The sequence below is a fragment of the Trichoderma evansii genome (assembly GCF_050947405.1).
Source record: "Trichoderma evansii strain SZMC 28006 chromosome Unknown GGI43scaffold_36, whole genome shotgun sequence".
In the NCBI taxonomy this organism is placed as follows: Eukaryota; Fungi; Ascomycota; class Sordariomycetes; order Hypocreales; family Hypocreaceae; genus Trichoderma; species Trichoderma evansii.
Genome location: NW_028145170.1, coordinates 33,426 through 54,742, shown reverse-complemented (window position 1 = coordinate 54,742; position 21,317 = coordinate 33,426). Strand labels below are relative to the sequence as shown.

The following is a 21,317-nucleotide window of genomic DNA, read 5'->3' as shown; positions in this document are numbered from 1 at the left end:
CGGGCCCCCCCCCCCCCCCCCGCCCCCCCGCGCCCCCCCCCCCCCCCGCCGCCCCCCCCCCCCCCCCCCCCCCCCCCCCCCCCCCCCCCCCCCCCCCCCCCCCGCGGCTACGGTAGTGAGGCGTGAAGATCGTTCCATTTGGCCCCTAGCTTGTCTGCTAATAGGTACGATACAGAGAAGACATATAGATGGATCTAGGTAATTAACCTTATAAGATGATACGCTCTGTGGATTTGGACTTGTAATTGCGTGAGATACCAAAGTATCCTTACTAGCTTGGCACTGGCAGCTCCCTAAAAAAATGATAGCACATCCCACCCGCCGTCCGGAGTGCCGACTATGCAATTCACAAGGATCAATTGACACTACTACCTCAGTACGAGTAGCAATTTCACCATGAGAACAAAAAGCCCACAAAAGTACTCCGTACCCAAGTTTTGGGACTTCACATCTCACATTAGATCCGGTGAGATCCAGGGTATTCGATGTAGTATTATACTGGAGGCGGCAATTTGGTCCTCACTTAACGTTTCTGACACTTGTGGACTTGTGGGGGTGTGTTGGATACTAGCGTCAGGGCCGTTGGGCCGGTGTGAAAAGAGGTAAATCGCGGCTACGGCACTAGCTCCAACAACGGTTTTAATACAAGGTGTACAAAGTACCCGACGTTTCCACTGTTTTGTTGGCAGAGCCGAACAGCTAGTTCCTGCGAGAACAACAAGTACAACTAGTGCTTGTATTACGAAGATCCGACCAACCTGCTTCGTATTTGTCCGCCGTCGGGTGTAGAGCCGATAGAGCCGGGCATCGGCTGCTACGCCAAGGGACTTGACAGTATCCCAGGGGCCGGCAAGGCTTCCAATTGGCACTCTGATGTCTTGCAGAAGTCTTCAAGAGATTAGGGGGTACGGGATTGATAGCGCCGGGGGCTTATACAGTACATACCCCGTACAGGCAGCCGCGAATGCTAGCTAGCTTGTTGAACCAGCATCAGAGACACTATGAGTAACAGTAGCCGTAGAATCTTGGGAGTTGAATAAATCTTCACACCGCCGTTTTGTGCCTGACGCGGCTAATCTCTAGAATTGTCTTTGTCTTGTTAACTTGACACATTGCGGGAGACCCTGGAGCCCACTTTCTATCCAGGTATCTGGATAGACGGTTGCATCCAGTCGCATCCAGGTGCATCCATGGCATCTTTTAGTCGAGCTAAATCATGCGGTCCCGTCCACATAGGCCAAAAGATGCCAATTGTGATAGGTGTCCTATCACAATTTCTGAGCTCCTGAGACTCCTTGATAAGTTGAAACGGGATGGAGCTAGAGAATCGGTGAGCATTAGGGGTAAATAAGTGGCATATCGTTAATATAAGATGGGTGGGCTTCGAACTCCCCTCTACTTGCACGACTGAATCCGGTATCACTCTACACTGCCCTCTCCTTCTCACAACTTCCTCTTCAAACCAAGAAAACGGCCGCAACGCAAAATAAACGCGCAAAAATGTCCGGCAACACCTCAAGCGAGCAGCTCCCAGCTCTCCCCTCAGAGATTACTGCCGAGTGGCTTGGCGCCAAGCTCGGACAGAAGATCAAGTCCATTGAGAACACCCGCAACATCTGGGGAACCGGCAGCAAGCTGTTCTACACCATCACTTACGAGGATGAGAGCAGCGAGCCAAGACCAACTCACGTCTGCATCAAGGGCGTCTTCGACCCCAAGATGATTGAGGACCAGCCATGGACCGTCAGTCTGGCACAGCGAGAGTCCGACTTCTTCTCAAAGATCGCCCCTGGTCTGGAGAACATGCTCTTCCCCAAGGGCTGGTGGAGCGGCCAGAGCGAGAAGCAGGGTATCGCCATTATGGACGACCTGACTAAGGATGGCGTTACGTTCCCCCCCGAGGTCGCCTCATACTCAGTCGACCAGGTTATGAACGGTGTTGAGCAGCTGGCTGGCTTGCACGCAAAGTACTGGGGTCAGAGTCAAGAGGACCACCCTTGTAAGTGAAGATTCTTCCCCCCTGGCCCCTATCCTCTCCTCCCCCTGTCCATCCGGTAGTTGGTGTCTTACAAAAATGACAGGGATTTGGAACAACTACGACCCGGCAATGAAGTTCATGTGCACGCCGTGGGACGATGTGGTGCGAAGCCCAGGCCGGCCCCAGCTGCCCGAGTATCTCATGGATGGCAAGCGATGCAATGAAGCCCTGGATCGCTACTACGCTGAGCGTAACCCGCGGTTCCGAACTCTGCTACATGGAGACACTCACATGGGGAACGTGTACCTGACATCCGACGGTCGCATCGGGTTCCTGGATTGGTCAGCCTTCCACTTTGGTTCCTGCTTCCACGATGTCGTCTACCACATGACGGCGATGTTGACCGTTGAGGACCGTCGGGCCCACGAGATGAAGATCCTGGACCACTACCTCGAGACGCTGCACCGCCTCGGTGGACCCAAGTTCGACCGCCACAACGACCCGGAGGTTATGATCGAGTACCGACGCTCGTTCATGACCAACGTGATCTGGCTAATCTGCCCCGAGGCTCTGCAGAGCAAGGAGCGTATCGCCTCCCTGTGTGAGCGCACCGTCGCTACTTACAACGACCACAAGGTCATCGATGTCATCCTGGACGCGCCCAAGCCGGCTGCGGCTGCCTGAGACTGAGACGCAGGGGGAAGCAAAAATCGTTAACCGAACTCCATTCGGTGGTGTTATAATGTTATTATGAGTAGTACTATTCTGTACTAGTATTACAAGGGACATGAATTCTACATTAAGTAGTATGTATACGAAGTATATCCATAGCCGAATAAACAACGCAGTAAAAGAAAAGCTGCCCGAGCTGATCTACAATGCACGTGATTCGATTACTTGTGAATGCTTGTGATATTTTAGTCTTTAACCGGCCGATGAGGGCGAGTTCCACAATTTGCCAGCGGCACGGCGCAGATCTTTTACCGTTTTTAGTTGCGGCCTTACCAGGCTGCTAGCCGAGTTCTTGAAACGGGGGCTGGGATGTTGCATGACAATAATAACGTAGATCCTTACTAAGTGAGCTTTTCTTGCATCTGGCTAGGTCGCTTCCGTCGTTAGTAAGCCCAACTGCCTTGGGGGAGAAGGGGGTATCTCAGTAATTCCGCAGATAGTCCCTTAGACCGTTGAATCTTCATCTATCCGTGTCACTCTTAGTGGTTAGTGGAAGGTCATTCCGGGCCGCGGTATCCACTTTATGCCTCGACGCGGCTGTGACTTGTAATATTCTGTTGGTTGTCTGTCAGTTTATGGAACGTTCTCTCGCCACTTCTTTTTATGCCGAGCGAGACCTGAGGACAAGGTACTCTGCAAGCGAACACGCCCCGGATTGGTACTCGGACTACTGGTATTACTCGTACAGACGGGCACCTGTGTATAAAGTTGGCAAGTTCGTTCACCGGAATCCTTCCGGGTCATGGATTTGGACGCTTTCGCCGCTGTTACCCCTATTAGACGAACTAAACAGCTCCGCAGAACTACTCTGGATTCCGAATAGTTTGCATTGCTAGCAAGAAGCATAACGCAGCGTTACATCTGGGATTGTCTAGCTGCAGAGGTATTATGGAGAGATAGGTGCTTGATCCAATAATAAAGGGGCACTTGCGGCATAGACAGCGGCCTTATAGCATTTGCTGGTGTCTTACTCTTTCGTATTGCTGCCCATTGTTCTTCGTACGAGGAAAGAAAACCGCTCTCTAGTTATCTAATAAGCATTTAGTATTGTTTTGGAATGCGAAAAAAAAAAAAAAATTAGGAAAAAAGGTCAGCGGGGAAAATGTTCCGTACGTCCACAGAACATACCCCCAGACCCAACATCCCGTCTCTTCACCCCATAAGATATAGCCTGACAGGGTTCAACCTGACCAAGGTTTTGTCCAATGCTGGCCTGCAGCTTTTTCTGTAATGGGATCATCACTCGTCTCGCTTTTAAAATTGCCTCCCCTGTTCGGAGAACACAAGTTCCAGACGAAAGCCGGGTGGTTCCACGGGGAAGGCCCCCCTTTGATAAGTCTTCTTATAGAGATAGCCCTGTGTCCTCTTATTTTTTTCGGACAAGAGAAGGCGAACGTGCATTGTTAGATAAACCTCAAGGTTCAGAGTGTAATGCAACAGTAGCCATGGCTAAAGATCTGACAACGACCGTATACGAACCGATCCATCCGGAGGGCCTGGCGCTCGCGTTGATGGTGACGACGATTGTCTTTACCGTTTTATCTACAATTGTGGTGCTACTAAGATTTTATGCTCGACTTTCGCTAAACTTGTTCTCCGTTGAAGACTGGTTGATGCTTGCTGGATGGGTTAGTAAATGAATCATTCTCAACGTCAATTGCCTCGATTTACACTGCCTAACCACTGATCTGCAATGCCTAGCTCATCAACCTTGGACATAATGCTGCAGTCATTGTTCTCTCATATAGCGGCATCGGATCGCCTGACGATGTCATCACGGTCGGCATGCAGTTCCATATGGGACTGTGGACAATCATCTGGCAATTCTTATATGTCCTCGACGGAGCTCTTATCAAGTCTAGTATCATCTGGACGTTGCTCCGATTAGCCAAGGGCCTAAACAAGAACTACACTCGCGTTTTGTGGGTTCTGTTTGCCTTTGCCTGGATTACATGGCAGATCTCATGGCCAGTGGCAATCTTCCAGTGCAAGCCAGTCGCAGCAGCATGGGGTGAACCAGGAGACTGTACCTCTGGTCAGACAGTCATCTTGAACGTGTCATACTTTGTTTCTGCCGCCAACATCTTCACCGATATCTCTACCTCGCTTGTGCCCGCCTTCTTGCTTCGCCACGTCCAGATTCCTTCGAGATTGAAGATGGTCACCATCGGTATTCTGTCCCTCGGTGTTCTCGCATCTGTCGCAACAACCATTCGTATTACTTATACCTGGGCCTACACTACGCCTCACAACAGATACTGTAAGTACAATTTCCCCTTTCGTGGCTATTTGAGGATAACTGCTAACGTACAAATTCTCAGTCCAAATTGGCAAGATTGTCTTGTTGACTGTGCTCGAGTGCGATCTGGGTATCATTGCTGGTTCTATGCCCATGCTGCGCACCCTTCTCCGTGTTGTCGCTCCCGGCCTTGCTGCCACCGATGGTGGAACCCCTGGTCAATCACGCGATATCAACCTCAAGACCATTGGCTCCACTGGACGACGCACTCATATGAAACTGTCAAACGTTGGAGAGTCAAAAAACTATGATAAAGACTACCATTTCCAAGACCGGGAAGGTAGCGATGACAACGAGTCGAGCCGCCACATCATTCACGTTACTCGCAAGATTGAGCAGGATAGTGTTTCTGACCGCGGCGGCATGGACGACCACTACCAAGTCGTCGTCACAAGCAGCGACGGACAGGGAGTAAGCTACGGAGGTGATAGATTTCACTAACAATCTTTTGCGAAGTCATGAGGATCGGGATAAAAACGTGCTGGACTCACTCTACTTTTGTTTCTCACACCAACACCAAGTGTCTATTTAAAAGAATACTTTAATACATAGTCTTATAGGATTGTCAGGGCCTCAGGGCTAAAAATCCGGAGTTTTAGGAGGCTTTCATTTGTTTTTTACGATATCGAGAGAATTGATTTCTCTGAAATGGCATATCGGCAGATAAAAATAGAATTTAGATTTGAATAAATGTCTTGATACAATTAACAACATATTGGCATAAAGCCATTCCAAGAGTGATGAATGATATTCCAGCTCAAACGAGTTTGTCTCCTGACACTGATGCAAATCCCCCCTTTTTGCAAGAACATGGAGCAGCCGTTGTAGGGCTTTATCCGCGGCAGTGACATTCGGCATTACATGTGAAGATTCAGTGGACGATGTTTGTATCTGGAGAAGTGAATGCTGATCAGGAGAGGTACCAATGTTAACAGGCTTCCGCACTTTGTATTCTCAGCTAACTGGACCGCGTACTTTTGTAAGATGTTACTAATTTCGCCATATTAGCAACCCCGATACGTGGACGAAGGGAGATTTTCAGCTTGCCATCACAGAGGAAATACGAGCAGCTTCAATCTCTCGTTTTGAATTGGTCCCCTGCATTGAATCATCACTTACAAATGATGCTAGAGACTGCTTTCCGGACGTTATTATAGAATAATTATATTACCTGGGGTATATAGCGTGATCTTGGGATTTAGAAGATCTCATTCGAACGGAAATTAAGAGCGGAGCTGGACTTCACCGCTTTTAAACTTTCGCTTGACTCGTATTTAATTACGGTCAGGCCATACGAGGAAGATGTTGGCACACAATACGAATTCGAGGATATTGATTAATGATAGATCTTGTGGAGACAACGACGTTATCATTCCACTGGCAGCATTTTATATCTCGATTAGCCTATTTAAGAGGTCGGCTGAGAGACCTTGGCCAAATTTAGATGTAAATTATACGAGTAAATTATACCAAAGTGATGTGATTTCTTGCTATTTCCGCAACACACTGCCGATTTAGCTGAACCAAAGCGATTACGTATATCTCTACTGTAATTAGAGTAGCTCGAGTGACATACGGGGCTATTATATGTTTACAAAACTATATATAAACACCGGCTATGGACGAGTTACAATAGACGAGAGCGTTATGTAGCTATGTTTAGACCAACTACCGCAGAAAGATTTGATGCCAGGGGAATCATCGAAAGCAGACACCATGAAGGCTATTCCATAAAGAAGATACGCGCAGCATATAATCACCACATACATAACCTCTGTAGCCAGTCCAAAGTCATTAATGTTGAATATAAATGGAAAAGCAATTACCTGAATATCTCTTCCAAAGACGCCGAGCGAATGACAAACTTGCTGAATTCCAAAGGCCCTGCTGCCTCTAAGTGGAATGTGAAAGTCTAGCTATCCAGCCATTGAAATAGTGTGTGATTTTATCAAGGGTTGTTACATGTTTAGGGTATTCTCTTCCCCATGTTACATACCAGATGGCTGTGGTTCTGGTACAAGTATTTGCAGTCACATATTACCCGGTTCCGAACATTGAGCAATTGAAGCCCAAGCTCCCGTAATAGAATTACCCTGATTGATACCTGTAATTCAAGACAAAACTAGTAAAATAGCCTGTCATCTGAATAATTTCCGTGAGCCCGAAAAGGTGATTGTCGAGGTCGTTGATACTCTCGTCAAAATCGTCAAATAGAGCTGGTACAATTAATGACACTACGGGATACTTTGAGACGCTACTGCAATATTCGGTATTCTGGAAGAACATTAGCACGAACGATAAACATTCTTATCTGTGTTCTGCATGCGGTGCTCGGTAAATCGTACAAGCTGTCACCGCGTTTCATAGGTGAGACGGATAAAGTTACGCGTGTTTCAGAGAGAGGGCTCAAGACATTCAGCCGCAGTGCGACGCCATGCCGCGGACCAATATATTAAATTATGACAGCTCAAAAGATTGAGCAATTTAGGCGTTCATAAATATATAGTGTCAGACGTAGACCAGGTTCACAGATTTGGTCTGCGCTGGGATGTTCAGGCGGCAATTTACCGTTTGTGGAAGAGGCCGCCAAGAAGAGACTGACTGGGTTTCATGTCTTGCATCTCGTTTAAATTTGTATCGAGATATTTATCGCTTCTGGAAGAATGCTTCATATCGCTTGGAGAGCGAACGCTGATCTTCAAGGTTAAACCGCCCCCACGTCTCATCGGGCTTGGTTACATTGCCTGAGGCATTGGAAGTTTAATAATGATGTTTGATGAATGCTTCATTTCACGCTGAATGGGATGATTGCATGTGGATATCAAGTATCTTGAGCACGTGTGTACAACAAAGTCGAAGCGAACACGTATTTGTTGTACGAGACCTTTAGACTAATTCACCAAAATCATCGGGATATGCTTTGTCCTTTTCGAGCGCCATATAATCTCGGCCGCAAGAAATATAACCAATTTTTCGAAGAAGTGGAATAGTAGGCCAAACCATTTCCTTCTTCCTCTTCCTCTTCCTCAATTCAGGACGCAGCTTTTTGTGAGCTTTCGCCAGGATCAACTGCTATGAAGCCAGACACCACTAGCTTCACTCCGGTACAAAAGTGCGGTCACTACGACAATTTTCTGGTCGGAAATAAAATCGAAAGTCGCTGATTATATGGTATCATGGCTTATATATGAATGCCACTTGCGTGTGAAGATTTCGTTCAAAATCAAGTTTGTTCAAAATCGATGTATTTGCAGCAGCTTATTGCTGACTGGCGATAGTGGTAAATAGTAGCTCCCTGGATACACTTGGTATCTAATTGCATACCGTACGAGTTCATTAGTATCCTGCTAATTACAATATGAAATGAAGCAAAATACTGCAGAAATTACAAGCCAAGCCAGATCGCGGTCGAAATAATTCGATGACTTTCTATAAGTCAGCTTAGTCCTTGGTAAGGCCCGCAAACTTCGAAGTTGACGCAATTAATATCTACGTTGCAGCACCATAGAAACGCTGCTATACTATTCCAGTGTCGCAAAGCTCTATATATACAGTTTCTCTCATCATTCATCATGCACATACTTTGAGCCTAGACTTTTCATGGCTCAAATAAGATGGCATCTTGATGCTGCTACTGCCAAGACGGTAAGAATAAGACTTCGCCTCCACTCGAATTAGGGTTTAGTACTGAGTATGTTACGTTATCCAGTCTTCCAATATGTGGAGCGGAGTACGCCACGAGTCTTATTGATGTGCAAACGTAAGCAAGCTTTGTTGGTAAGAAGTATTCTGTAGAGAGTAACAAAGCACATGCGTCTGTCTACATGTTTACATGTTGTATGTACATACATGCTCATACTACTCGAATTACTGGTATGGAGCACTGGGAGGCAGCCTGCTGTGGGACCAGGCGGGTAAGGCTAGATAGAGCACGCACATATCCGCAGCTCGGGCGAGATTTGCATGCTGACGGCATATTGCCGTGCAGATAGACGCAGATTGGTTCACTCGGAGTTGCGTGCTCGAATGTACCCTCTTTCCGGCCAGGAGAATGTTTCAAATAGTATACTCCGTACATGCTTCGTATTATGATTACGAACTAGGCGGCTTTGGAATTGCGTCTTGTCTCACGGGGAAACGCGGGAATTCGAATCCAGTAATACCGAGTATTAGCGGCGTCTACTGTACAACATCTGCCCGCCTCGACGGGCGATTGCACAATCCGGCGTAGCCATGAGGGGACATGGACGGCCGGCTAAGACGAGAAAAGCTAAATTGGCGAATAGAGCCAACTGTGCCAACGTGGTGAAGATTGATTACCGATCCTCCCTCGCACCAAACGCAGGCAGAAATGCACCGTAGAGGGAACAGGCGGCCCACTCGGACCTAGGGCTGTGTCTCTTGTCTCTTGTGGCTGGCTCCATGCGTCCTAGGCGATGACTCTAAGTCGCAGCCAGCCAATAGACGCCGCTCTGGGTTTCGTGCTAGTTACAGCCCGTCATTGCAAACAGTACAAGCCTGAGTCTGCAGAACCGCAGCCACCGGCGAGTACCGGCCCTCTTGGCAATAAGTAGCCCTTCTGGCAACGCCCGAGCACGGAGGAGCAAATCTAGATTTCCAAAGTTCCCTGCCCCTCTCCCATCTGCAAGTTCCCACTCCACACATTGCAAAGACCCCTCGTGATCATCAGCGCCGGCATATAATAATACTCTGTTGCGTCGACATCCATTACGGCCTGCAGAGACTGCAGACACCGAGAAGCCTGCTGCGGCCCGCAATCTGACGAGCCGATAACCGGGCATCACAGAGCCTTCCTGGCACGGAAACAGCCGCAGAACGTTCCAGCAAAGAGTACATGGAGTTGCTACATAATAAGCGTCGTCTCTCGTCCTCTTCGTCTCTTCGCTCCGGCACTCTCGCCAACCATTCCCGTATTCACGACAACAACCCCCGATCTCTGAATCCAGCAACCATGGGTGGCATCCCAGCAGACAGTTTCGCCTCGTCTGTCCCGCGCTCAGCGGTTCCGACCGGCACGCCGACGCCTCCTCCCGAGGCCATGTCCGAGCCGTATCATGGATATTCGTTTCCCCACGACAGGCTGAAGCGTCGCCTCACACGTGCGAACAAGACGCCGCTGGTTCTGGTGTCTTGCGGCAGCTTTTCGCCGCCAACCTCGTTGCACATGTCTATGTTTTCAGTTGCCGAGAGTTATGTAGACCACACCGGGTATGAACTGGTCGGCAGCTACATGAGTCCGTGCAGCGATACCTACGGCAAAAGTTCGCTGGTCCCTGCCCACCATCGCATTAACATGTGAGTCTGAAATCTAATCAATACGTCATTTACTTGAAAATCTCGCTAACGACTGTTTTCGCGGGAATTAGGTGCCGACTTGCTATTGAGCAGACCAACAGCAATGCCATGATCGACGATTGGGAGACTTTGCGCCGGGACGACGCCGGCCGCCCCGTCTATACGCGCACTGCTGACGTTCTCAAGAGACTTGACGAGCAGTTAAATGATGTCCTTGGAGGCATTCAGACTGTTGATGGCACATATGTAAGAGCCAGAGTTATGCTGCTTATCGGCGCCGATTTGGCCCTCACCATGAGCGACCCCAAAGTGTGGGCGCCCGCCGACATTGACGTGCTCCTGGGCTACTATGGCGCATTTATCGTCGAGAGACCTGCTCTCTGCGATATCCAGGAAGCCATCCGACCTCTGAAGAAATACAACGACAACATCATGGTAGTGCCGTCCTTCCAAAACGACGTCTCCTCGACCAAGGCCCGCGCCCAGATTCGCAACGGCGAAGTCGCACAGGACCTCCCTCGATCAGTGTACGATTACATCAAGCTGCACCATTTGTATCAGAGTACGCCGGCGCCCAAGGAAAGGCACTCTATTGAAAAGACCGGAAAGTCGGAACTAGACATGGTAGCACCACGTTTGCCTGTCGCTACCCACAGGTGACACCGGTGATACCTTGGGAAATATTGTGACATTATCGCGGAACGTCAGGGCGTTAAAACAGCATGCTCGTTCATAAACTGGATGCAGCAAGAATACCCGCCTAGGCCTTGTACCATTTTCACCAGCCAGTCAAGCGATGATAGATGCTAGATCGCAGCACCATGTTTTCTTTCATTTTCTCTATTTTTGTTCATGGACGTCATGGAGTTTGGATTTGTTGTTTTTGTACTTTTGATATCACGCAGGCATTTTATGAGCTATGCTAGTGCTCTGCTTGCCATGTATTCGGGCCACAATCCTCTATCATCAAAGGGACTGGGCAGCCGCAATGGCATCATCCACCCAGATGGGTTGCATTTTACAAAGGGCTATATGGTGGAATCGAAACGAAGCTCAATAATGAAGTTGATAGAAATGGGCTTTGGGTAGACGCTTTGACATGAATACGAATAGCATAACAGCCATGGAAGGGTTATCACGCAACAGACAGGGTTGGCTGATTAGAAAGATTTCTGACACAATCTCTGGGAAAATAGCGATAAACGGACATGAGGGAACACTATTGTGATAGAGTTTTCGAGACTGATGCGATTCTTGGGAGGAACATTTTCATGATTTTAGAAGCTGCATGTTTTCTCTTCTCCTCTGTAGCCGGGCTAAGCATCTCTTTGCCCTCTATCCTGTACGTGCTACGTCACTAGTACGGTATGCACATTTGAAAGCCTCGGCCAAATGGAACGTCCCGGATGTGCGGACTGCCCAAGCAGCCTCTACTGATTCCTTTTTTGTCTTCTTTCACTTTGTAAACCCTTTGGAACTTGTGATAACTGAACTGCCCAAAATGCCGTCGGGTTAATAATCCAGGACGGGCCTCGACACACTTCTGGTAATCTACAGTTTCAAGATATGGCGCGCACGGACATTTTTCGGCGTTTCGGTGTCTGTAGACAAACCGTTTTGGGGTTTATGCAGGAAATATACGCGATATCGCCTTATTTTGAGGAGTTCAATACAGGGTCGCCGTAACTGAAAATTCTATATTTTCATTTGTCTGTGGAGATTTAGGGCTAGAGCAAACTCTTGACTGGAGTTGTTGAGTAGATATTAACAGACGCAGTCTGAGAGGGACCAAAGAATAAGACCGCAATACAAACATACGCGCACCAATAGGAATAACAACGCTAAATGTATGCAAAAGTTTCATTACAATATATATGCAGTAAAGACAGGAAACATTAGCAGTATTAGAGAACTAGGTCCATATTAACTAGGTAGTAATCTAATTATTTTCTCTATGATCAATTACGTCTATGCGAACTTGTATATCTTCCTCCACATTCACTTTATTATAGAAAAAGAGATGGCATTCTCTTTTCTCTTTTGTATCCCCCTCTTCTTCTTTTTCTTCTTCTTTTTCTTCTCTACATGTAATTTAACCCGTTCATCATGTTGCCGTATGTATAAGGATGAACAACTGTCGCACGTGTTCGAAGCAGTGAAAGAATCCTACCCCCCCATTTCAAATCGCGTCTCTCTATCCGGTTCGAGCTATAATCAAAGACACCTTTTCCATGAACCTTTGAAGCCCTCTGCCAGACTCTGATGACTTCGGGCGGAAATTCCCAATTCCAGGTGGACTCCCAGTGAATAAGACTACCGTCTTTATCATGGATATAGGTGAAAATGCCTCCATACTGGGAACCTGCGTTATATATCTCCATAATCTCCAAGTTGGGCATATGTCGTGCGGCTCGCGCGGCTGCTAGCAACAAGGGTGGGAATTGGTTAAAAGACGGGTTGATCAGTGAAGAAGTCAAGACGAGTGAAACAAGGTTGATCCATCCCAGCTTATCTGGAGACCGAGTTATCTGGGCCGTCCAAAAATCTGAGAAAAAATCCGCGGCATCGATGATAAAAGACATTGAAATAGCTTGTGGTTCTTGGTCTTGGCTGAGGTCCGCAACTAGTCGACCCAGAGGACGGCGATCGCCCCATCGTGATGTCTGGCCGCAGCTACCATACAATGAGTCATCATCTTCAAACATTTGCAGCCGCCTAATTGAAGACGGCATCGCTTTAATAATATTTTCCACAACGCTGATGTGGATGTCAGGTCTTCGTATGAAATGCTCATCAAGTATATTGATGACACAAGGCTCATAGGTTATAAATTCAAGCTTAGGAAGTGCCTTGACTAAAGGTCCCATGTATTTTGCAAAAAAGCTGCTATGCATTTGCCGACGCACAGTGAGGTCTGTGATTAACTGAACATTGGGAAAGGGCACTGCTGGCATGTTGTGAAAATCTGGTGAGACGTAGAAGGGCTTTAGTTTGGTATGGCGATGCTTTACTGTCTCTTTCGAGTAATATATGCTTCGGGGAGCAGATTTGTCGTACATGGCATCCAAGGCATCGTTATCTACCGTAACATCAATGCCTCTGAGTTCCTCCGGTATGGTGTCTTTCATGGAGCCATCAGGATCGACCACTGAAAACGCGCTCAGCTCTAGAACAATGCCCGGCTGGCTCTCATCCCGCTCTTCCCAATCGGATAGGAGGTGGAAGAGATGAAAAATTGCATAGGAGAATGCTGCATCGTCCAGATCAGTTCGAAATATAATAGGCATTGAGCCGGGCTTGATAGACCTTTCGAACCGGAACCTTATGAATTGGACAAGTGATCGATGACGAGGGGCAATAACATCTCCGAGTTCTTGGATACGTTTGACGGATAACTGGAGACGCTTAAAAATATAAGGCTCAAAGAAACTATAAAAATCTCTGCAAACAGCCGCATATGAAGCTGCTTTCCCGCCCTGTAATGTGTCTTCCAAAGCCTCTAGGATCATCTCTCTTAGTTCTAGAGGTAAATATTGCCAGCAGATCTTCAATCGTTGCTGTGGCTGGCTTCGTTTGCGCTTTTGGCCGCGAGGTCTTCCGTGAGGTCTTCCGCGCTCCATCGTCACGTTACTTGGTGGTTGTTCAGATTAAAAGATAGCAGATGTAATCAAGGACTGCTGTTGATGAAGAACACTATGATTTGAGATTTTTTTAATCAAGTCGAAGTTATGCACGGCTGTACCTTGAAGAGTAGCAAAAATGGGGGTGAGACAACGTAGAAACAGCAACGCAGCGTGAATTTGTTGGGGAATATTCCACCATCAAATTCACACGTGACTGGGGTTCAGTTGATTGGCTTCGAATATCGAATGTACACATGTGAAAAATACTTCTGACATTGAATGTAACCTTTTTTTGATTATTGGTAATGTCAAATATACTTTTGCATGTGTATGTGGATCAATGGTTCAACTCTCGTTACTACGTAATTCGAAGTTACCTAATATACATGTATATGTTCATTTTCCTAATCTGCTTGGTCTCGGCGTCTTGAAAGACTACTCGCCAATTTAAACGCTTTGTCGCACTTGTCGTAATATAAGACTTGTTCAAATGATTGGCGCCCATGTGATATTCTGTACAACTAATTTAATAGATCTGATGAGAGTGAATTAAACTATCTGATTATGTTCGCCAGCATATTCCATTATATATGTGTGACCAGCCAGTCTTTAGCTTTTCTTGTATCGCCCTATTTATTCCCTTTTCCCTAAATTTCACTCACGTTACCAGTACATGTGATTTCGCCCATTCATCATATTGCCATACGTGAAGGGATGAACAATTGTCGTGTACGAAGCATCGATACAATCCTACCCGGCCATCCCAAATCGTCTTCCTCTATCATACTCGACTGATAGCCAAAAACGTCCGTGCCATGAGTAGCTGCGGCAGTTCTCCACTCATCAATAACTTCAAGCGGAAATTCGTACTCCCAAGTGCCTTTCCAGTAGATATGGCTACCTTCTTTGTCATGGATGTAGGTGAAAATACCGCCGTAAATAAAAGTACGGTCGTAATCCGTTTCTGCGTTGTATAGCTTCATAATCTCTAATTTGGGCATATGCTGTGCGGCTCGGGCGGCTGCTAGCAACAGACTTTTATGAGTGTATCGACGCGTGATGCGGGAAGAAGTTAAGACTAATGAAGTGAATTTAGCCCATTCGAGCTTATACGAAGGCTGGGCTATCTCAGGAGTCTGAAAATCTGTAAAAAAAAAAATCATAAGGAATCGATGATGAAAGAAAGCGCCAATGTCTCTACTTCTTTGTTGCGGCACCGGTTGAAAACTCGTCGAGCGAGATCGCGGACATCATCCTCAATTTCTCTTCGAAGGTAGTAGTATAATGAGATATCGTCTAAAAAGATCTGTAAACGTCGAATTGAGGATGGCATCAAAGAAGTAACGTTTTCCACATTATCAATGTAGCTTGTTTCTGAACTCCAAAGATGCCTAGATATGAAAGACAAAGTGGATGGTTCATAAATCAAAGACTCAAGCTTGGGAGGTGCCTTGACTATAACATGGATATGTTTGGTGAAGAAGCTACTATGCATTTGCCGACGTACAGTAAGATTAGTTATCGAGTTTACCGTGGGAAATAGCGTGGATCGTCTATGATCGGCTTCTGGAGGATAATGGCCAAATCTCAGCTTGAATTTCTGAAGATCTTCTTCCTCTGTTAATATACGCATATCTCTGCGGAAAGGTTTATCGTAGATGGCATTTAATGTATCGCTATCCTCTGTAACATCGACATCTTTGAGGTCCTCTGGTATGGTATCTTTCATAGAATAATCGGGATCGATGGCCGAGAAGGCACTCAGCTCTAAGGCAATTCCCGATTGACCTTTATCTCTTTGTTTCCATTGTGATAGACTCCGAAAGAGTTGCAATTTTGTATCTAGAAACAGGTTTATATCGACCGAATCTTTGAACGAAATGTATGCTTCGTCAGAGAAGTCTATGCGTCTCTCATTGGCGGATCTCTCAAACCGAAACCAGATAGACTTCACGAAAGGTCGACATTGAGCAGTAATAAATGTATCAAGTTCTTGGATACGATTTGCTGATAATTTGAGGCGCCTGAAAATATAAGGCTTAAAAAACTGGTGCCATTCTCTGCAGACAGAGGCGTATGATGATGCTTTTTCACCTTGTAACGCGACTTCCAAGTACTCCAGAATCTCTTCTCTCAATTCTCGAGGTAGGGCTACCCAGCCGCTGTTTGAGGATGGCTGTTGCACTTTGTTTCGTTTGCGATTGTTACGGTGTATTGAAGATCCAGCTCCATCTTCCTTTACGCTCCTCAAAGTCGCTGTCCATATCATGAGTATTCTGCTAAGCAACAAAAAGGGCCAGGCAAATTGACGGATTCATTTCTTTTATCCAGTAAAGTCTGGCTGGGATAATGTATATATTCTGAGTAATATGGTATTCAATTCCCATTTAGACCATAATATATGCGTAAATAGCCTCTATAGACAAAACTTGTGGCCCAGTTACAAAGGAAATCTCCACCCCTATATAGTAGATGTAGTAGCAGCCGCGGACGATTTTGTCGACATCGTATGAAGCCAAACTTTTTATAAGCTTGTTATTCAACTTTTGAGAGGCATCCTTTACTGGTGTCCACTTGACTTGGATCGCTGGAGAGAGTGGCTATAAATGGATTCGTGTAAGTCTTCTCTCGTCGACAAAAGCCTTTGCGATGATCTTTCCCCATGTACCTGATTTGGAGAGGCCAGTCTCATCATCGCCTAGCAAGTTATCAGGTTCGTCTTCACAGAGATCCTCCAGTCCATCACCCAGCGACTCTTCCATCTCGTCGTCGTCGAGACAGTACTCAGACTCTTCGGGATCCCCAAATGCGTTTTCGGCGAAGTCGGCCTTCAGTATAGTTGCCAGACGAGAAGATAGCCCTAGGCCCATCGGCAGTGGTAGCGCCTCGTCCTCGCTCTTCTCAAGTGTCATTAGAGTAAAACAACTCTAGTGTCTGGCAGTGTGGCGAGATCTTTAAAAGACTTCACTCGAGGGTTTTATAAAGATTATATGGCTTATAGTAGATAGAGAGTGATAGAAAGAAGTGAGCAGTGTGTGGCTGCGAGGATGCGTGCATTCGGCTGGCAGGCAGCTGGCAGCCGTTATGTGCCTCCAAAGTGAATGACAGCCAGAAATTCAGTCACCCCAAGGCCCAGCTCTCTTTTATTCTTTTTCTTCTTCCACTTCGTCCTCTCCTGTCCTTCTTCAATCGTATCACGCTTGACGACACTGCCATCTTGTGTAGCGTCGCCCTCATCTCGGTAAGTCTCTCCCCTGGATCCTGGGTCTTCGCGATACTTTTATCTGGCTTCATATTCTTTATTTTCTTTTATTGAAATGTTTTTGTAAAACAAAGCGTTTCATCATCACAGTGGCTAATTTATTCCAGACCAGTCTTCAAGTTTTGCCGTCTCGTTTCTCAGCAAGCCACCGTGTCTCTCTCGTTGAATCCCGCTCTCTCCGCGTCGCCTTCAATCTGGAGGCTGAAGCTCTCTTGTTTCACGACTCATTCTCGAGCGTGTATTCCCACTTTCCTCTTCTTCATTGCACGGCTCTTTTGAGCGTGTATTCTTCCCGCCTCTCCTCTTTTTTCACGACTCATTCGAACGTGTATTTTAAATCGACAAAATGTCTCAGTCAAAGTCCTCTAAAGGTCCGAAAAACCATTTCTCGGGGGATTGTGCCCTGCTGATGGACGGTCATATTCTTGGCGGAGCTACTTTGGATGTTGTTGACTCATACATCGACACCATCATCCAGATCCATCGGGAGGTCGATGCAACTTCTGTTATGGGATTCTCAATTAGCATTCCATTTGGAGAGAGCAACGAAGATGGCGGTTTTGGTGCTTGCCATGCTCGTAAGTTTCCTCTACCGCCTCTGCTGTCTCTGCTGTCTCTACAGAATTAACAAGACAAATATACTAATCCGTATGTCAATCTAGCCAATCGCCAAAACGGCACCATGCCCGCTGTCAAGTCTTACAAGTTGATGGTCAAGTTCCCAACGACCCCGAAGCCCAACTTCACCGTCCTACCGGCTGATAATAACCTCCGAAAACTTATCCCCGCCAAGGTCAATAGATTGAGTAGCCTCGTCATTCGCCTCGCTGAGTATCCAAAAGTTGAAGGATTTGGAATGCCTTTTGCCAACCGTGGCCACCCAAGGCGAAGGTGTTGTCAATAATGACAAATGTATCAAAGGGGATATTACCTTGATGGGAATAATTCGCCGGCTAGAGTTTCATTTCATCGTGGCTTCACCTGATTTAACACTGTTCAGTCAACTGGACGCTGGAATTCCCGCCCCTTTCAGATATCCTTACGGCGAGGAGCATCATTGGTCTGAGGATCGCTACGACCTGATGCTGCCAAAAACAAAGAGTCGTCAATTCAAGCCCGCTTGGTCCTTTGACAATGACAATGAACATCTCGCCGCGCTCACGCAGTCACAAGTTCAGGACGTCATGTGGATTCACAAGGCATCGCAAAAAATCGCAGAGACCAAGTTTCGGGCCTATTTCGTTAACCCTCTTGATTCTGCACACTTTTATGTCATCGTGCCGCTTGGGAGAGAATCTCTCCTTCAGCATAAAGACGCATGGCGCATTCTCACCAAGTCTGGGTTCCTTAAACTTGGGCTTTTTGACAACGAGGAGGGCAAGGGTCTAGCAAAATGGGACGCCCGGATTCAAGAAGCTCCCAAAAGCCTTGATATCATGAGACGTCATCCTGTTGACAATGATCTTGTTCTTCGAGTTCGAAGGCCCAAATCCCAAGAGGATCGCCCTGACTTCGACGTCAAAGTTTTTGAAGACCGCACAGCGGTTAACCTTGCTTTGTATAAACGCAAAGACAGCTGGACTTGTGTTTCTCTTGAGTTCAACGACGACTTACTGGAAGATTGTAAGCGCAAAGTGGATGCTGTCAATTTGTTTCATCCGCATGCCCTACCATCGAATCCCATTGCTTGTGGAATAGATAGGGCGACAATAGATGCTGGTCATATGCTATCTCCCCCAGGAAACCTTGGGACCAAGATGGCTCTTCATCGAGACTTGCTACGTGGTAAAGGTTTCTGCAGCACTTTGGTGAGTGAGGTTGCATTTAGAGATTTGGGTCTCAATAATGCTGAGATTGCCCGCTCGAGGAATCCTTTCGTGACCTAGCACCGTCTTCCGATCATCAACCTCGTCCTCTCCCCGGAGCACGTCATTGCTTTATTCCAAGAGGTCCCGCGAAATGACCGCTATCGCTTAATAGAGTACTTACGCAAAAGGCATCTGGGCCTTGGTGTCATAACGGGAGTAAGTTCTTTCCCTTATCGTTTAGAAGGTATTTTTACTCGTGAAAATCGTGTTTAGGGACCTGGCTTCGGCAAAACAACCGCTCTGGCCGTCGCCACCCTCGCTATGACAGCGACTCTTGGAAAGGTTTATGCCATGGCTCCCTCAGATGTTGCGACTGACATCTTTGCTGAGCGATTAAATCATATATCCTATAAAGTGACTGATCGCCTCAAGAAAGACAAATCCGCAGATGATATTACGAGAGCTCGACGCGCTTTGATCCTCCTGGGATACAGGCCTGACGAGGAATACGATGCATTCGTCAACACCTTGCGAGATCATCGTTTGTGTGATAAAGCTGGGCCCAACAATGATTGGCGCGTTGACTCCAAATGGAAGCTACATCTCTCTCCATCCTTTTGGCTGTTGATAGTCTTGCGCTCCCCTGCTGTTCCTAAGTTGAGCAAGGGTGATCCTTTGGTCATTCATGAGATGCAGGCTGATATGGACTCATTATCCCAATATTCTCGCTTTCGTAGCGTGGCGACTGGGGCTATTACCTGTCAAGTGTATGAGAACGGCAAGATGGTTCACCGAGATCTTGTTTTCGAGATGTTCGACCAAATCCTTTTCAGCGCCGTTATTGTCTGCACTACGCCAGCAGTCTCTTGTCAAAACCTGTTTCCAACGTGGAAAGCAGAATTGGCCAAGGGTATTGCAGTCGATGAGGCAGGCAGTCTTAGTCGGCCGGATCTATACAGCGTTTGGGGCAATACGCTTCTACCTTGTCTCTTGTGCGGCGATGACCAGCAGCTACGCCCAGCGGTTGTGACTCCAGATACATACAAAGACAATAAGGAAAATTCCCTTAACCGCCTAGGCCTAGAGGCCAAGATATCGGCGCTGGAATTTTTCAAGGCAATGGGATGGCCAGTCTATCGCCTCCACACACAGCTGCGAATGGCCAACAGTCTTTTTGATACGTGCCATCGCGAGGTCTACAGAGACCTTCCCTTCACCTATGGTCCGGGTAGTAGCATCGCCAACCACAGCATGGGCTAAATGTTGGAAAACTTTCTCAGGACAAGGTTCCCATTGCTGAAATCAGCGCGTGCCGGTGCTTTGCAGGAGATCTTTATTCACTGCCCGGATACCATTTGTGTTGTAGATGAGGCCACCAAGTCAAGGAGAAACCAAGAACAGGTCCATCGGGCTCTTGGCTTTCTCAGTGACTTGGTCAAAAATACCGGCATCCCTGCCTCCAATATCGCCGTCATCAGCCATTACAAGGCCAATGTCGAGCTTTTTGAGCGCAGCCGGAAAGGCTCAAAGCATTCGGCGCTCCTTTTGAACATGCCCACCGCCGCCACGGTCGACTCTTTCCAAGGCCGCGAGGCCGACATTGTAGTGGTCATTCTCGGAACCACTAAAGAAAGTGGCCCAGACTATGCAACAGACTCGCATCTACTCAATATGATGCTCAGCAGTCATAAAAGCGGCCTACTTATCTTTGGCGATATTGACGTTTCGGGGCGGGTAGACGAGATAGCCAAGGGCAAGGGAAAGCAGAGGAAGACGATCACCATTGGCGGAGTCGAGCACCATGTAAAGCCCAGAATGCTGGACAATGTGCTCCGCGGCTGGTATGAGAGTGGCCGTGTCGGCGTATTGTGGCCAAGGTGAAGCATCGCACGGCGTAGACTGTAGTATCAAATAGTTACGAGGTATCTAGACAGTAAATGAGAAAAGCTACCCGAAGAATCTATCAACTGCATTACGCTACTAAACATAACAAGACACAGGTACATCTACTGCCTCTACTGCATCCACTGCCTCTACTACATCTACTACATCTACTACATCTACTACATCTACTACATCTACTACATCTACTACATCTACTACATCTACTACATCTACCATTACTCCTATCTTAACAAAAAGAAGGAAAAGAAAGGGGAGAAAAGAGGCGTCCTTGTCTGGTTAGCCTCAGTTTCGTCATGCCTACATGTACTTATTTCCTGAACAATAATCTTAGGGTTATCTTAATTTTCAGCGGCTACAGAACTATTATCGGGACAATTTGGCCTCACCTCCGTCT

General features: G+C 47.1%; 7 protein-coding genes across 7 annotated transcripts; 5 read left to right on the top strand and 2 right to left on the bottom strand.

Annotated features, from left to right (window-relative positions):
- Positions 1 to 1,053: 1,053 nt before the first annotated feature.
- GGI43DRAFT_276530 (kinase-like domain-containing protein) lies at positions 1,054 to 2,717 on the top strand. Its single transcript, XM_083201161.1, has 2 exons — positions 1,054 to 1,999; positions 2,082 to 2,717. The coding sequence occupies exons 1-2, from the start codon at positions 1,501 to 1,503 to the stop codon at positions 2,660 to 2,662; spliced, it is 1,080 nt and encodes a 359-aa protein (XP_083055403.1). The 5' UTR covers positions 1,054 to 1,500; the 3' UTR covers positions 2,663 to 2,717.
- A 1,438-nt stretch (positions 2,718 to 4,155) lies between these two features.
- Positions 4,156 to 5,450, top strand: GGI43DRAFT_388688 (uncharacterized protein; the record flags this gene model as incomplete). The annotated part of the gene is made up of 3 exons (XM_083204096.1): positions 4,156 to 4,338; positions 4,412 to 4,970; positions 5,032 to 5,450. 3 exons carry the CDS (start codon positions 4,156 to 4,158, stop codon positions 5,448 to 5,450), a joined length of 1,161 nt encoding a protein of 386 aa, XP_083055402.1.
- Positions 5,451 to 9,981: 4,531 nt separating this feature from the next.
- GGI43DRAFT_426391 (uncharacterized protein) lies at positions 9,982 to 10,985 on the top strand (the record flags this gene model as incomplete). Its single annotated transcript, XM_083208644.1, has 2 exons — positions 9,982 to 10,325; positions 10,397 to 10,985. 2 exons carry the CDS (start codon positions 9,982 to 9,984, stop codon positions 10,983 to 10,985), a joined length of 933 nt encoding a protein of 310 aa, XP_083055401.1.
- A 96-nt stretch (positions 10,986 to 11,081) lies between these two features.
- GGI43DRAFT_276497 (uncharacterized protein) lies at positions 11,082 to 11,514 on the top strand. Its single transcript, XM_083201160.1, has one exon. It carries the CDS (start codon positions 11,178 to 11,180, stop codon positions 11,412 to 11,414), a length of 237 nt encoding a protein of 78 aa, XP_083055400.1. The 5' UTR covers positions 11,082 to 11,177; the 3' UTR covers positions 11,415 to 11,514.
- A 744-nt stretch (positions 11,515 to 12,258) lies between these two features.
- On the bottom strand, positions 12,259 to 14,261 carry GGI43DRAFT_418414 (uncharacterized protein). Its single transcript, XM_083207543.1, has one exon. It carries the CDS (start codon positions 13,943 to 13,945, stop codon positions 12,407 to 12,409), a length of 1,539 nt encoding a protein of 512 aa, XP_083055399.1. The 5' UTR covers positions 13,946 to 14,261; the 3' UTR covers positions 12,259 to 12,406.
- A 379-nt stretch (positions 14,262 to 14,640) lies between these two features.
- GGI43DRAFT_388685 (uncharacterized protein) lies at positions 14,641 to 16,860 on the bottom strand (the record flags this gene model as incomplete). Its single annotated transcript, XM_083204095.1, has 3 exons — positions 14,641 to 15,084; positions 15,150 to 16,204; positions 16,617 to 16,860. 3 exons carry the CDS (start codon positions 16,858 to 16,860, stop codon positions 14,641 to 14,643), a joined length of 1,743 nt encoding a protein of 580 aa, XP_083055398.1.
- A 696-nt stretch (positions 16,861 to 17,556) lies between these two features.
- GGI43DRAFT_431861 (P-loop containing nucleoside triphosphate hydrolase protein) lies at positions 17,557 to 20,899 on the top strand (the record flags this gene model as incomplete). The annotated part of the gene is made up of 6 exons (XM_083209477.1): positions 17,557 to 17,788; positions 17,873 to 18,003; positions 18,053 to 19,018; positions 19,097 to 19,234; positions 19,292 to 20,246; positions 20,325 to 20,899. The coding sequence occupies 6 exons, from the start codon at positions 17,557 to 17,559 to the stop codon at positions 20,897 to 20,899; spliced, it is 2,997 nt and encodes a 998-aa protein (XP_083055397.1).
- Positions 20,900 to 21,317: the final 418 nt, after the last annotated feature.

What these genes read in the sequence shown, in the direction of transcription:
- GGI43DRAFT_276497 (XM_083201160.1), top strand. Translation starts at nt 11,178, where the DNA reads ATGGACGTCATGGAGTTTGGATTTGTTGTTTTTGTACTTTTGATATCA.
- GGI43DRAFT_418414 (XM_083207543.1), bottom strand. Translation starts at nt 13,945, where the DNA reads ATGGAGCGCGGAAGACCTCACGGAAGACCTCGCGGCCAAAAGCGCAAA.
- GGI43DRAFT_276530 (XM_083201161.1), top strand. Translation starts at nt 1,501, where the DNA reads ATGTCCGGCAACACCTCAAGCGAGCAGCTCCCAGCTCTCCCCTCAGAG. An exon ending in GAGTCAAGAGGACCACCCTT is followed by an intron (nt 2,000 to 2,081) that starts GTAAGTGAAGAT and finishes CAAAAATGACAG; the next exon opens with GGATTTGGAACAACTACGAC.